Below are 14,799 nucleotides of genomic sequence, written 5' to 3'. Positions count from 1 at the left end.
TTAGGTTTATCTTCCCCCAGCCTTGGTTGGTTTACTCACACATGTGTTGTTTAATACTCAGCTCAAGACTAGAGAGGACCCTCTAAAGATTTCTGAAACTCTGCATAGCTCTTTCCTCTCCAGTTCCCCACCCAAAGAATTCTGACCACTTTAATTAGCCTCCTTACATTCCCAGTTCATCTCCACAACTCAAGGTGCTTACCAGGCTCAACCTGGATTCCCCTTCCTACATCATATACTGGAAACTTTCTCCAGGCACTAAGCTGGGGCTCACCTCATTTGTCTCCTGTCTCTCAAGGCTCACTGTCCTTTCTTGCCTGCCATCCAATATCTTGAAAACTGCTGTTTCATATATTTTGTCCAGGCTTTTAGTTGTTCCAAGCTGAAGAGTAATTCCAGTCCCTGTTACTCCATCTTGGCCAGAAGCAGAGTCCTAAAATCTACTAAAATTTTCTAACCAGGAAAAACTGCTTAAAAGGTAAATGGAAAGCCATGATAAAGTAGATGGGACCTAATTATATCATTGTATACACTTAAGGAAAGGAAAACCTCCTTTCCTTATATTATTACCATTTATTATATTTATTTATAACATTTATATATTGTGCTGATTGCTATTTTTATGGAAACGTGAAGTGAAGTTGCTCAGTCGTGTCCGACACTTTGCGACCCTGTGGACTGTAGCCCACCAGGCTCCTCCATCCATGGGATTCTCCAGGCAAGAATACTGGAATGGGTTGCCATTTCCTTCTCCAGGGGATCTTCCCAACCCAGGGATTGAACCCAGGTCTCCGCATTGCAGGCAGACGCTTTAACCTCTGAGCCACCAGGGAAACCCAAATTATTCATCAAAATATATCTTATTGTTAGGAGTCACTCAAACCTATTCCTGCTGGTAATGAAATGAAAATAGTTATCTAATAATATCATTTATCTAATAAATAATGTTAAATTTCAAAATGCCTAATATGTGAATTAAACAAATTCCAGTTAGAATTTCTTCAAGATATATAAAAACAAGTAGTTGACAATATATTTACATTGACCTGTGAGGTAAGTTATATTTTCCCAACCCACTTGATCTGAAAAATGCCTTAAAAATATTTTTAAACTTTGAGTTTCAGATATAAAGTTACAAAAGTGGTACAAACAATTCCTAGTCTCCTTTTCCCTCAGACTAGCAAATGTTAACATTTTACCATATTTGTACCATTAAGAGCACATTATAGACATAAAACCACTTTACCCAAAATACTTGTGTTTATTGCCAAAAAAACATTGTCTTATACAATCACATGCAATTATGACTGATACAATACTTCGGCAATAGATTTTTATTCAGTTGTTTCCAACTGTCCCTCTAATATCCTTTACTGGGGGGTGGAAGTGTGAAGTAGCCTTGAGAAACTCTGAACTCAGGCCAAATTAGGATAGCCTCCATTTTGTTTGTTATTTTAATTAAGCTGAGCTGGAACATGGACACATCACTCATTTACATATTGTCTATGGATGATTTGGGGACATAAGAACAGAGCTGAAGAGTCACAACAAACTCAGTGTGATCCAAAGAGCCTAACACTTTCATTACCTGGTCCATTAGAGAAAATGTTTGGCAACTCCATCCTTAGAGCACAAGAAAAATTTGTTCCTGGTCCAGTTTAGTTAAATCTGTCATGTGTAACCTAGCTGTTGTGACCTTTGGGGTTCCTTTACTCTGGTACTTTGCAGACTTTATTCTTCGTAATCTTAAAATTTTGAAGAGTAAATGCTGTTTACTTTATAGGACGTCCTTCCATCTGTGTCTGTCTGACGGTTTCCTTAAGCTTAGATTTAAGCTTATGCATTTTTGGCAAGAATCACACCAAAGCTATACTGTGATTCTTCATGATGCATGTGGAATTTATCTGTCCATTACTGGTGATGTTAATTTAGAACACTTAATTAAGGTGGTGTCTGTCAGATTTCCTGTCATGTTACTATTGCTCTCTTTATAGTTAACACTGACTCGATGGACGTGAGTCTGAGTGAACTCCAGGAGTTGGTGATGGACAGGGAGGCCTGGCGTGCTGCAATTCATGGGGTCGCAAAGAGTCGGACACAACTGAACGACTGAATTGAACTCATAGTTAACACATACTTTGTGAGATATGCTTAGACACTATAAAAAAGCTGTTTCTCATCAGACTTTAAACCAGTAGTTTAAACATCCATTGATGACGTTAGCCTGAGACGACAATCACTGTAGTGGTTGCCAATGTGTGGTTTCCTAGTTTCATCATTTCTTCTACATTTATTAGGTGGAATTCTTCTGTAAAGGGAAGCTATCTCCTTTCCTCCATTTATTTAAGTATTTAACTCAGCATACTCTTCTAAACTGTCATTTTATTTTATGGGTTCTAATCTATTATTGTCATTATTTATTTTGATGACCAAAGTGTCCATGATTTAGCTAAAAGAAGCCTCTTCAAACTGGCTCCTTTTGTGTGTCCTTCTGGCAGGTCCCCACCATTGTTTGAGTGAAACAGCTTTTTTAATAATGGCAACAATGTGGAAATGACCCAAATGGCCATCTGTGTGAATTAAATAAAGACTGGTCGGAAGACAATGAAAAATTATGAAGACACTAAAGAGACCAAGGTAGAAGATTTACAGTTAACAGAACACTGCTAAGAGTATGATGCTAGACTTTAAAAAGAAAAAAAAAAGACAAGTCTCTGTTTATACATGCATAGAATTTTCTTGAAAGATATTAACAAGGCAGGGTAGCATTATCTCCAGGACTATAGCTGTGGAACTGAGCATCTTACTTTTTATTTTACAATCACTGGCTCTCAGAAATTTTTTAAAGTATTTTCAAGACCAACACTTTTAAATTTAACATGTAATTAAAATGCACACTGTAAAAATTATATAATTAGAACAGTATACTATTTATAGTCTCATTAAAATGTATAAAATGTTTTAAAATTCTTTCTAAAAGCATTTAAGTATCTTTCAAGTCCCAGTTGTAATCAACAAATTGTGATTGCCTAATGAAACTAGATAAAGGAAACCATCCTTATGCTGTAGTCCTTGTCACGTTAACTATATAATACTCAATATTAACCTTGAAAGGTTTCATTTTCCCTTTGAACTGTACCATCTTATCTTGTTTTATGGGGAGAGAAAAGGGGGTGATAAAAGGAAGGGAAAATGGAAATAGGCTTATGATCTAGATATCATTATGTGAGTAACTTCTTTTCAATAAAACCTGAGTTTCCAAAATGACAGGATCTAACACTTTCATAAAATGTTTGGGTAAAAGACTAATATAACGCTTACCTAGTGAGTCGTTTAGGTGGAGGCCGCTCACCAAATTTTCTAGAAGAAATAAGAAAAAAAAATTAAATAGGCTATATGACACACTCCACAGTATTTTAGGCACCATGAAACCTCCTTTACGACTTACACTTCAACCCTACTAAAGAGCACTGTAAAAAGAAAGCCTCCAGTAAATACCAACATGCAGTAGTAACAAAATACAGACTTTAAAGTTGTTTCTAAACAAAACAACAGACCCTAGGTAGGCCTGACACATCCACACGCTGAGTATGTATTACACTGATTAGATGAGGAGAGCAGGATAGCAGGTACTTCCCAGAGACACCTTGCTAAAACACCCAACAAAAGATGATCTTCTAGTCTCACATAATCTGCAGCACTCAAAAAATTCCTCAGAGCCCAAGGGGGTATAGATCTCACAGATGTTTACCATGTGGCAAGCATTATGTTATATCTTTTGTTAACCCTTTTTAACCATTATAAAATAATTCTGGAAGGCACATTTTAAAGACGTATAAAGCAACTTGCCCAATGTCACAAAGTAAACTAAGTGGCAGGCAGAGTTAAGATTTAAGCCTAGATGTGGACTAATTAATTAGTTCATAATATATGGCCCTTCAAAAAGAAATATGCTAAATATTCTAGCATAGAACCACTGAAAGACAGTAACATTGTTTGGGAGAGGGCAAAGAGAAAAAGCCCAAGCAAAGATAAGCACAATTTAGGCTGGAATTAGAATACGGCATGAGTGGTAAGTGAGACTCCAAGAGTAAGATTAGCTGAATTCAAATCTATGATTTAGTGTTTATTTCCCGAGCAGCCCTGAAGTTATCTGACTCTCTAGTTCAGTTTCCTTCCTCATCTTACCTCAAGGAGTTGCTGAAGGATTAAAAGTGCTAACTAATATACAGAAGACACAGAGAACACCTGGAATGCCTGGAATTATTAATTATTAGTAAATGTTAGTAATTATTACTGTTTTCTAGTTATAAAAGTTAAGCCAAAATAACTAAAGATATTAAGTGTGATATTAACAAAGATAAACAAGTATAAGAAGAAGAAGAAACTAATCCTTATGTGATGACCTGTCTCCTCTGAAATAAAAAATGAGGTCTTCTGAAAGACATGGCAGAGGTACACAGCACTTGAAGAAAAAAGATCAATAGAATTTTTCTTTCTTTTTAAAGCCACACTGCAGTTATAAATAGGTTAAGTGACTTGTTCATAACGAGTTATAGGTTTGAGAAGCCTAAAAGAGTTCTGTATTTGTGGTATTTCACACAATTATTAACTTGATGACAAAAGTCTTAAAATCCCATGTAGTTCATTCTGTTGAGTAATTTAATGTTCTATGACACTGTTTATGAACTTGGTTTATAAGAAATTTCCCTTGAATATTTTGGTATTTCAGTTAACCCTAAAATACTGAAAAGTGGCTATAACTGAAACAGCACCCCAAAACGAGTAAATAATCCCAAGTTTTTGTCAGAAGGATTAATAATAAGTAATCCTCTTTGATTTTTATCCTATAGGATGGTCCACTTTAAACACAATGATTTATTAGTAATATCAACAAGGGTGCTGAAGGACATAGGCTTTAAAACACTGAACTACTGGTTAATCTATGATATGAATTCCAATTATGGAATTAAAGGCAAAAATCTATTCCTGAAACTTTCCACAGGAAAGATTTTTTTTTTTTAATGTATGAGACTGATTAAATTTACCATTGCAGCATATGATTAAAATTAAAAAGTTCCTCACTAGGTCGGATTTAGTATAAAACCCCAAAAGTTTAAGACAATCTTTAAATTACTTCTTTGCATATATATATTTAAGAACAGAGTCACACTTTATAAAGAGAAGCAAAGAATGTAGAGAGTATCTAAGAGCTTAAAATGGTGAAAATTTTAGAGAGACACAGCTAACAAATGAGACGAAACTTTTCAGTTAGAATCATGATACTAACCATATTAGCTAATAACTCTGATCATCACACATCCTTTGGAATCTAACAGATAATTTAACATAGGTCTATTATATAACCAATAAGATCCACTGCTCTCAAAATTCAAAAGCAAATTTTGTTTTCTGGTACTCTGGAATGCTTTAAAAATCAGATTAAATCAACTGAATGTTGGTTCAAGTATCTGCCTACATTCTTTTTTGGAACTACCCATTAGATGAAGTCAACAATCATATAGTAATGCTTGTGCAACATCACTCCTGCCCCCATAGAAAACATGAAAAAGAGATTTGCCTGCTGAGCTTGAACAGTATTTCAAAATGATGTACTGTTCTATCTGGGTGCTATCTGAAAGTTAGCAATCTTATAAGTGATAAATCACTTCTTCAGTGTATAATAAAGTATCTTCAGTAAGTGTCTGTAAACTCAATCCTCTCTTTAATGCATATGCCATCACACTTCTACTGATCTCATTAAACCTAATGGTTACTGTATCTAATAGAATGGGAGAAGGGTAATAAAATGGGTCTCCTGAAGATAGAAAGCCTAGAGATAAACCCACGCACCTATGGGCGCTTTACTTTTGACAAAGGAGGCAAGAATATACAATGTGACAACGATAGTCTCTTCAATAAGTGATGCTGGGAAAACTGCTGCTAAGTTGCTTCAGTCATGTCCGACTCTGTGCGACCCCATAGACGGCAGCCCACCAGGCTCTCCCATCCCTGGGATTCTCCAGGCAAGAACACTGGAGTGGGTTGCCATTTCCTCCTCCAGTGCATGAAAGTGCAAAGTGAAAGTGGAAGTCGCTCAGCCGTGCCCGACCCTCAGCGACCCCATGGACTGCAGCCTTCCAGGCTCCTCCGTCCATGGGATTTTCCAGGCAAGAGTACTGGAGAGGGGTGCCACTGAAAACTGGACAGCTACAAAAGAATGAAATTAGAACACTTCCTAACACCATATGCAAAGACAAACTCAAATGGATTAAAGATGTCAATGAAAGATGAGAAACTATAAAGCCCTTAGAAGAAAACAGGCAGAACAATCGACGTTAATCCCAGCAAGACCCTCTATGACCCACCTCCTAGAATCATGGAAATAAATATAAATAAATAAACAAGTGAAACCTAATTAAACTTAATAGCTTTTGCACAGGAAAGCAAACTATAAACAAGGTGAAAAGACAACCCTCAGAATGGAGAGTGTTAGTCGCTCAGTCATGTCCAACTCTTTGTAACCCCTTGGACTGTAGCCTGCCAGGGTTCTCTGTCCATGGAATTTTCCAGGCAAGAATACTGGAGTGGGTTGCCATTCCCTTCTCCAGAGGATCTTCTTAACCCAGGAATTGAACCCGGGTCTCCTGCGTAGCAGGCAGATTCTTTACAGAATGGAGAAAACAATAGCAAATGAAACAACTGACAAAGGATTAATTTCCAAAAATATACAAGCAGCTCATACAACTCAATACCAGAAAGACAAACAACCCAATCAAAAAGTGGGCAAAAGACCTAAACAGACATTTCTCCAAAGGAGACATACAGATGGCTAATAAATACATGAAAAGAACCTCAGCACTGCTCGTTAGAGAAATACAAATCAAAACTACAGTGAGATATCATCTCACAAGGGCCAGAACGGCCATCGTTAAAAAATCTACAAACAATAAATGCTGGAGAGGGTGTAGAGAAAAGGGAACCCTCTTGCACTGTTGGTGGGAATGTATATACAGTCACTATGGAAATTCCTTAAAAAACTAGGAATAAAACCACCATATGACCCAGCAATCCCACAACTAGGCATATAACCTGAGTGAAAAGAACACACGTACCCCGATGTTCACTGCAGCACTATTTACAATAGCTAGGACATGGAAGCAACCTATAAGTCCACTGACAGATGAATGGAGAAAGAAGCTGTGGTACACATATAGAATGGAATATACTCAGCCATAAAAAGGAATGCATTTGTGTCAGTTCTAATGAGGTAAATGAACCTAGAGCCTATTATACAGAATGAAAGTCAGAAAGAGAAAAATAAGCATCGTGTTTCAACACATAAATATGGAATCTAGAAAAATGGTACCTATGAAACTACATGCAGGGCAGCAATGGAGACACAGAGAACGAACAGACTCATGGACACAGGCGGTGGGGGGAGGAAGGTGGGGTGGGATGCATGGAGACAGTAACACAGAAACAGATACACTATCCTATGTAAAACAGCCACCTGGAATTTGCTGCCTGACTCTGGGAACTCAAACTAGGGCTCTGTAACAACCTAGAGGGGTGGAATGCAGAGGGAGGTGGCACAAAGGTTCAAAAGAGAGAGAAAGGTATACATAGGTATACCTATGGCTGATATATGTTGACCTATGGCAGAAACCAATACAATATTTTAGAGCAATTATCCTTCGATTAAAAATACGTAAATTTAATTATCAAAAATAAAAGAAAATGAGTTTTCTGAGAAATTCATAGGAGTGTTTAGTAGGTTCACGATGCATAACTCTGAAGCTCACAACTGAACTAGATTCTAATTATTCAGTTAAATTCATAGATCTACATATTTAAAACTATCAACTTACACCAAGATACTATATGCACCCTATACTTATCAAGAGCCACTTTCCTCTACTGATCTGATGTATAATACATAACACTTCAGGAATTATCTTCTGCAGAAAGAAGGCCCATCTTTAAACATGAGTGAATCAAGAAAATTCATGATGTAGTATTTATATTATACAATCAAAATAACCAGTTTTCAGCAGAAATGACAAGTCAGGTAACAATTAATCAGAGACTGATTATAATTTAAAGATTAAGTCCTATTCCTCCATTTTGCAGTAGGGAGTAAGGACACTACAAAATTTTTATCTTTACTTCTAATCTATTTTTAAAACAAGATGTCTATTGACATGTGTTGACAACTGAAAATCAGAAATAAATCGGATCAGTCAAGTTTAGACCACTTTTCTGTAAGACACTTTCATAAGATGTGCATGATACAAGTAAAAATGCAAAAAAAAAAAACCAAAAACAAAACCCTAAATCCTTCACTATCTAGGGACACCTTTGATTTTATCAAATATGGAGTTAATTCCTCACTGTACAAAGAATCACTGCTATCCAGTTTATCTTTCTGATACTATAGGTTGTCAATATCTCATTTGCATGAATAGGTTTCTCAAATTTTATGTACACTATATAAAGCATATTTTGATTAATCATGATAATATAAATCCTGTTATATATTTGAAAGAAAAGTTATAATTCTGGAGTTTTTTTTAAGTAACAAGCAAAGGTTAGCTTATGTAAAGTTGATTACACCTATGTCCTTTCCCTCTTCCATTCTGTATGCTTTTCCCTCAGATTGGGACTGGCGAATAAAACACAAACCTAGGTGCCATCACTAGTTAGTTATGCTCATATAACACATGGCTCAAGAAAGCTTAGACTGTCCAAAGTATATGTTGTAAGTATAATTTTAGGCTAGCAAATTCATTTTACTTTAACTTCACTAGCTTTCCCTTTTTAATATAACAATCATCTTTTACTCAAAACAGAGTTAGGGAAATTATTATTATAACTGTATCGGTTTTCATACACCTGGCAGTGTTGAAGATTTTTCAAAAGTTTCCATCAATCACTTAATATATTTCCTACCTATACAAGGTTCCCACATATCCTCCAATCCATTAGAATTTTCAAGTAAGTAAAAGACTTGAACTTTGCATACTTCTTTTACTTCTGTTTTGCTCATGGTGGACATGTAATATTGTTTCCCCCACAACAGACACATTTTTTCTATATTAACCAATCTTTTAAGGAAGTATATGACCACCAACGTATTGAGGATAAACACGATAAAGTTATCAAAATTTTACCATCTTAACACCTTTTCTAGCTAACAGATGCTTCACACGAGAAAAATCAAGTCAAAAACCAAAAGGTGAGGTATGGAAAGAAAAGAAAAAACTTTGACTATAGAACAATTTAGTAATTACTCTGCTAGGATATTGTCTAGTGATATTAGAACTTTTGAGTCTACAGACGCAAAAGCCAGCTCAAATCATGTGGGAAACTATTCTGCCCTTGGGTGTAGAACTAAAAGTAATTTCCTCTATTATTCTGAATTTCACAAGTTTTCTGCTTTATGGATAAATGAAATTAAAATAAATTATTAACTCAAGAAACACTGAAGAGAGCATGAACAAATCCAAACTCTTAATGAAGTCGAACTTCATGTAAATACAACATTGAATGAACAGCAAGCTGAGAAAAGTACACTTGTTTTATACACTTGTCGGGCTTCCCTGGTGCCTCAGATAATGGAGCATCTGCCTACAATGCGGGAGACCCGGGTTCAATCCCTGGGTCGGGAGGATCCCCTGGAGAAGGAAATGGCAGCCCACTCCAATACTCTTGCCTGGAGAGTTCCATGGACGGAGGAGCCTGGTAGGCTACAGTCCATGGGGTTGCAAAGAGCTGGACACTGAGCAACTTCACTTCACTTCATACCAAATCTTCTCTCGGTGGTATACAGTTCAAAAAAAGTACCAGAATTTTTGAATCATGGTTTAAGACAGTGAAACGAAACAGCATTTAACGAAGGAAAAATAAGGAAACCTGATTGATACCCTCAAGAATCCATGCCTGATCATTCCACCAGGAGAAAGAAACAAATAGATGATATACGTGATCATCATAGTCTGTGCTAACATATAATATGAAAAACAAAGCAATACGTACCAGAAAGTTGTTGAGCAATCTACTCACCAAAACAGAAGAGGCTAATTAGAAAAGGCTACACATAATATACCATCTTTGTCTTCAGATTCATTCATTCACCCAGTATGTACCGAGTATAGGTACTTGGTATACATCAGTGAACAAAAGAGACATAAAATCCATTCCCTTACGGCACTTACATTCAATTAAGACAAATGGACAATGGTATATATTCAAAGATGTTCATCAATGTAATTTATTTTTTAAAAAGCTAGAAATAAACATTATACTTATTGAATATGATTGAAAAGACTAATATTGGAACAATCTAAAAATATATTTCAAGTAAATATGTAACATCTTCACTTCTAAACCTTCATTCTATATTTATGACAGAAAACAGTCTATGTATTGAGTCAAATAACTTTGAGCAAGCAAGTGACACCTTGTCACAATTCAATTTTTAGCTTTAACCTACTCTTACCTTAAGACCTGTATTTAATGGCAATAATGCTCAAAACCTGTCAAGGTATAACTAGTGGTCTTGGATACAACAAAAAAGACAATCAAGGCACGATGCATTCTCCTGAACCATCACAATTACTAAATATTTTCTATTAGAACAAATATCCTATGGGGTAGACTTCAAAGACGTGCCACACTTGGCCCCACCAGGTGAAGAAACATGCTCCCCTTCTTACTAGTATGCTGCACAGAACATCTGAAAGGCACTGCTTCCTTAATTTTAAAATCCCTTTATTCTACCTTTTTTTTTCTCCCAATTAAAACAACAGCAAACTCTGTTAGCCTGTCATCACTCTGTGTAAAGAAGCAGGCAGAGTGGAAAGGTACAAACTAGGAGTGACCGAGACCATCATTTTCAGCTATTCTCTGCATCTGGCTTTTGAGGTATCTCCAAAATTAGCATCAGGTTAGGGAAAAGGTGATTTTCCTAAAATTCATACCTGCAGAAGGATTTGTTCCAGTTAAATCTGCGATAGTCATAAACCTCACAACCCAGACAGCACAGCTGAGTTGAGAACCCTGGCATCCATTAACATCACATATAAAGACCTTATATGAAAAGTATATGTCTTAAAATCTATGGCCTCAACAAGAGAGAGCAGTAAGATGCTGGACAACTACTCCAATTTCATGCCAAAAGACTGAAAAGGACAAACTGACATCAAATGCCTCCTAACATGGTAAGAGCACAGTATCATTTCTGTAATTTCACGGACAAAAACACAACTTGAAGCTAAACAAGAAGAAACATAACAAACCTAAACTGTGGCAGAGTCAACAAAATAAGTGGATTACACTTTTAAAAGCACCAAGGTTGTAAAGGACAAAAAAATGAGAAACTTGCTCAGATTAGAAGAGACTGAAGAAACATGATCACTGTATACAACAGAATATCCAGAATTTACTTCTGCTAGAAAAGGACATTATTTGGACAAGTGACAAAATCTGCATAAAATGGTAGATTAGAAAATAGGATCATATAAATTTTAATATCTAGTTTTGATAGCTATACAGGCATTAAATAAGAGAATGTCTTTAATTTTAGAAACACTGTAGTGTTTAGAAAGAAAAGGGAATGATGTCTACTTACCTTCAAAAGGTTCAGGAAAAATAAGACTGTGTGTGTGTGTGTGTGTGTGTGTGTGTGTGTGTGTGTAGATACACAGAGGGATAATGTAAATGTGGTAAAATGTTAATAAATGAAGTATCTGGCTGAACTTCTCTGTAATATTTTGTTATATTTGCAATTTTTCTGTAAACTGAAATTATATCAAAACAAAAAAGGCCACCATCAGAGAAGCACTAACCTGATCTAGGTGTTGGCATAACACTAATCGCCACAGAACCTGGTGGCCACAACAGAGACATTCACTGGCGGCGATAAGAGGCTCCACGGCCGGCTTTCTGGCACAGCTCTTATGTTCTTATGACAACTTGCTATAGACTTAAAGTTTGATTACACCCAGTGTTGATGTACAAGTGGAGAAACAGAAACTCTCATGCACTGTTGGGAGTTTAAATTTGTGCAATCTTTTTGGAAGACACCTGGCAGTGTCTATTGTAATTCAAGATGTGCATTCCTTTGAATCTCTAGCACTCTCTATTCGGGAAATTTATTATATAGGTAGACAAATCTGACTATGCAAAAATTTGTATACAAAGATATGCAATAAAGCATCATTTGTATTAAAAAAATTTTTTTTAATCCATGATAATTAGGAATGGATTGCTGGTTACACATAGCACCTCACAATCATGCCTACAGACCCAAACACAAAGAAAAGAAAAAAGTAAAAAGAGCTATCCAATTAATAGCATTAAGTTTTTTCTTTTTTTGGCCATGCTGCCACCACTGGACTGTTGGGGAATTCCCAGAAGCATTAATTTTGAATGAAAAAATGAGATATATATTTTCATTCCCCTCCCCAAGTGTGTATATAAAATAATACACACACACATATACACATATATATATACACCATTTCCACTAATTATCAGTATTAGTGATAATGATGAGCAGCAGCAAGAATTCCATTCTGCTCTAGAATGTATTATATATAATCTGGCAGATGTTTTATTCATTACTAGCTAGGCTTGGCTTAGGTAAACAGCCAAATAAAACTGCATATCTAAACATCAGTTAAGGCCACTCATATATTGAGTCTAGAAGAAGGGTGGCTTAAAATAAAAACTGAGAAAAACATCGAAGTTAAAATTTTACCCCACAAAATGTTCTCAGCAAACAAATTTCCCTAGGGGAAATAATACAGAAAAAAATATGCCTGATCCAAATAAAGAAATTCACACCCTTATGGAAAACATACACTTCCACATAGGAAAATATAATGCAACTTAAAGAAGTTTAAAGAGGTCCTAAAAGGCAACGGCACCCCACTCCAGTACTCTTGCCTGGAAAATCCCATGGACGGAGGAGCCTGGAAGGCTGCAGTCCATGGGGTCGCTAGGAGTCGGACACGACTGAGCGACTTCACTTTCACTTTTCACTTTCCTGCATTGGAGAAGGGAATGGCAACCCACTCCAGTGTTCTTGCCTGGAGAATCCCAGGGACGGGGGAGCCTGGTGGGCTGCCGTTTATGGGGTTGCACAGAGTCGGACACGACTGACGCGACTTAGCAGCAGCAGCAACCTTAACCATCTGTTTAATTTCTGCAAAAGAATTCAATTTTTGCTAAGAACTCCTTCAGACACCTGACTTGATCTTACGCACTGCCTTTTAAGGCAATATTTAAGAGGTGAAAAGTGTCATCTGATATAAGAGCACACACAATCTGTCACAAATACAGGTCATGGGACAGGTAGCCGCATATTACCGTACCGGCATGGACTCAGGAGTGAGGTTGTTTAAGTTCACACCCTAACTTTAAAGCAAAGGAGCAGAAGTTACTTAAACTCTCTGTTTCAGTTTTCTCAATTTGAAACACAGATAAAAGTATCTCTGTACAGAATTCTTACAAGAATTTAAAAGGTTCGTAAGTGTACAGACCAAGGGATTTTCTGGAGGTTCAGTGAGTGGGAACCCACACTTCCAATGCAGGGGGTGCATGTTCAGTCCCTGGTTGGGGAAACAGGATCCTGCATGCCATGAAGTGCAACCAAAAAAGAAGTGTACAGCACCTAAGAGTTCTAGGTACTAGATGAAACACCACTACTGTTTCAAGGCTGGATTACAGAGTATTATTTACTCTAACTAATATGGTAAAATTGAAATAAGGCCTTCAAAACAAATACACATTTATATAGCTTTAAAATACATATAATTAATTCTACATTTCACAAAGAAACTGAGAATACATAAAGAACTCAACAAAAACCTGATTTAAAAATAAGTAAAGGACTGTCCTCTTAGCTCAGTAGGTAAAGAATCTGCCTGCAATGCAGGAGACCTGGGTTTGATCCCTAGGTTGGGAAGATCCCTGGGAGAAGGAAATGGCAACCCACTCCAGTATTCTTACCTGGAGAATCCTATGGACAGAAGAGCCTGGAAGGCTACCGTCCATGGGGTTGCAAGAGTCGGACACAACTTAGCAACTAAACCACCACAACTGAACCACCAACGGACTTGAAGAGATATATCTCTAAGAAGATATACAAATGGCCAATAAGCACATAAAAGTTCAACATTACTAATCACTATGGAAATGCAAATCAAAAACATAAAGATACCACTTCATACCATTCAGGATGCCTATTATCAAAACTGACAAAAAACAACAAGATTTGAACCCTGGTACACTGCTGGTGGACATATAAAATGGTATGGTATTATGGTGGAAATATAAAATGGTATGGCAGTATCTCCAAAATTAAACGTACAATTAACACATAATCTACCAATTCCACTTCTGGGTACATACCCAATAGAAATAAAAGCAGTAACTCAAACAGATACTTGTACACCAATGTTTAGAGCAGCATTATTTGCACCAGGCAAAAGGTGGAAATAATCTAAATGCCCACTGATGGATGAATAAATGTGGTATACACATACAATTAAATATTCCACCTTAAAAAAAATTCTGACACAAGTTACATACAACATGGATGAACCCTGAATACATTACGCTAAATTAAAATAAGACACAAAAGGTCAAATATCCTATGATCCCACTTATACAAGGTACCTAGAGTAGTCAAATTCAGAAGACAGAGAAGTAGAATGGTGGTTTCCAGTGACTGTCACCATGGTTGAGGGTATGGAAGGAAGCATGGAGAGTTACTGTTTAATGGGCATAGTT

General features: G+C 36.5%; 1 protein-coding gene across 5 annotated transcripts in view; it reads right to left on the bottom strand.

The window, feature by feature from the left end:
• Positions 1-14,799, bottom strand: part of RBPJ (recombination signal binding protein for immunoglobulin kappa J region) — a 241,823-nt gene that overhangs the window by 39,653 nt on the left and 187,371 nt on the right. For all 5 annotated transcript variants that reach the window (XM_070372236.1, XM_070372235.1, XM_005897093.3 and 2 more), the window contains one exon: positions 3,322-3,360. Coding sequence is in view for 2 of the 5 variants with exons in the window: in XM_005897093.3 (XP_005897155.1) it covers positions 3,322-3,360 (39 nt within the window). In the remaining 3 variants the exon portion in view is untranslated. The remainder of the gene's footprint in view (positions 1-3,321; positions 3,361-14,799) is intronic.

Source organism: Bos mutus, chromosome 6 (genome assembly GCF_027580195.1).
Source record: "Bos mutus isolate GX-2022 chromosome 6, NWIPB_WYAK_1.1, whole genome shotgun sequence".
Classification (NCBI taxonomy): domain Eukaryota; kingdom Metazoa; phylum Chordata; class Mammalia; order Artiodactyla; family Bovidae; genus Bos; species Bos mutus.
This window is presented reverse-complemented; position numbering and strand designations above follow the sequence as displayed.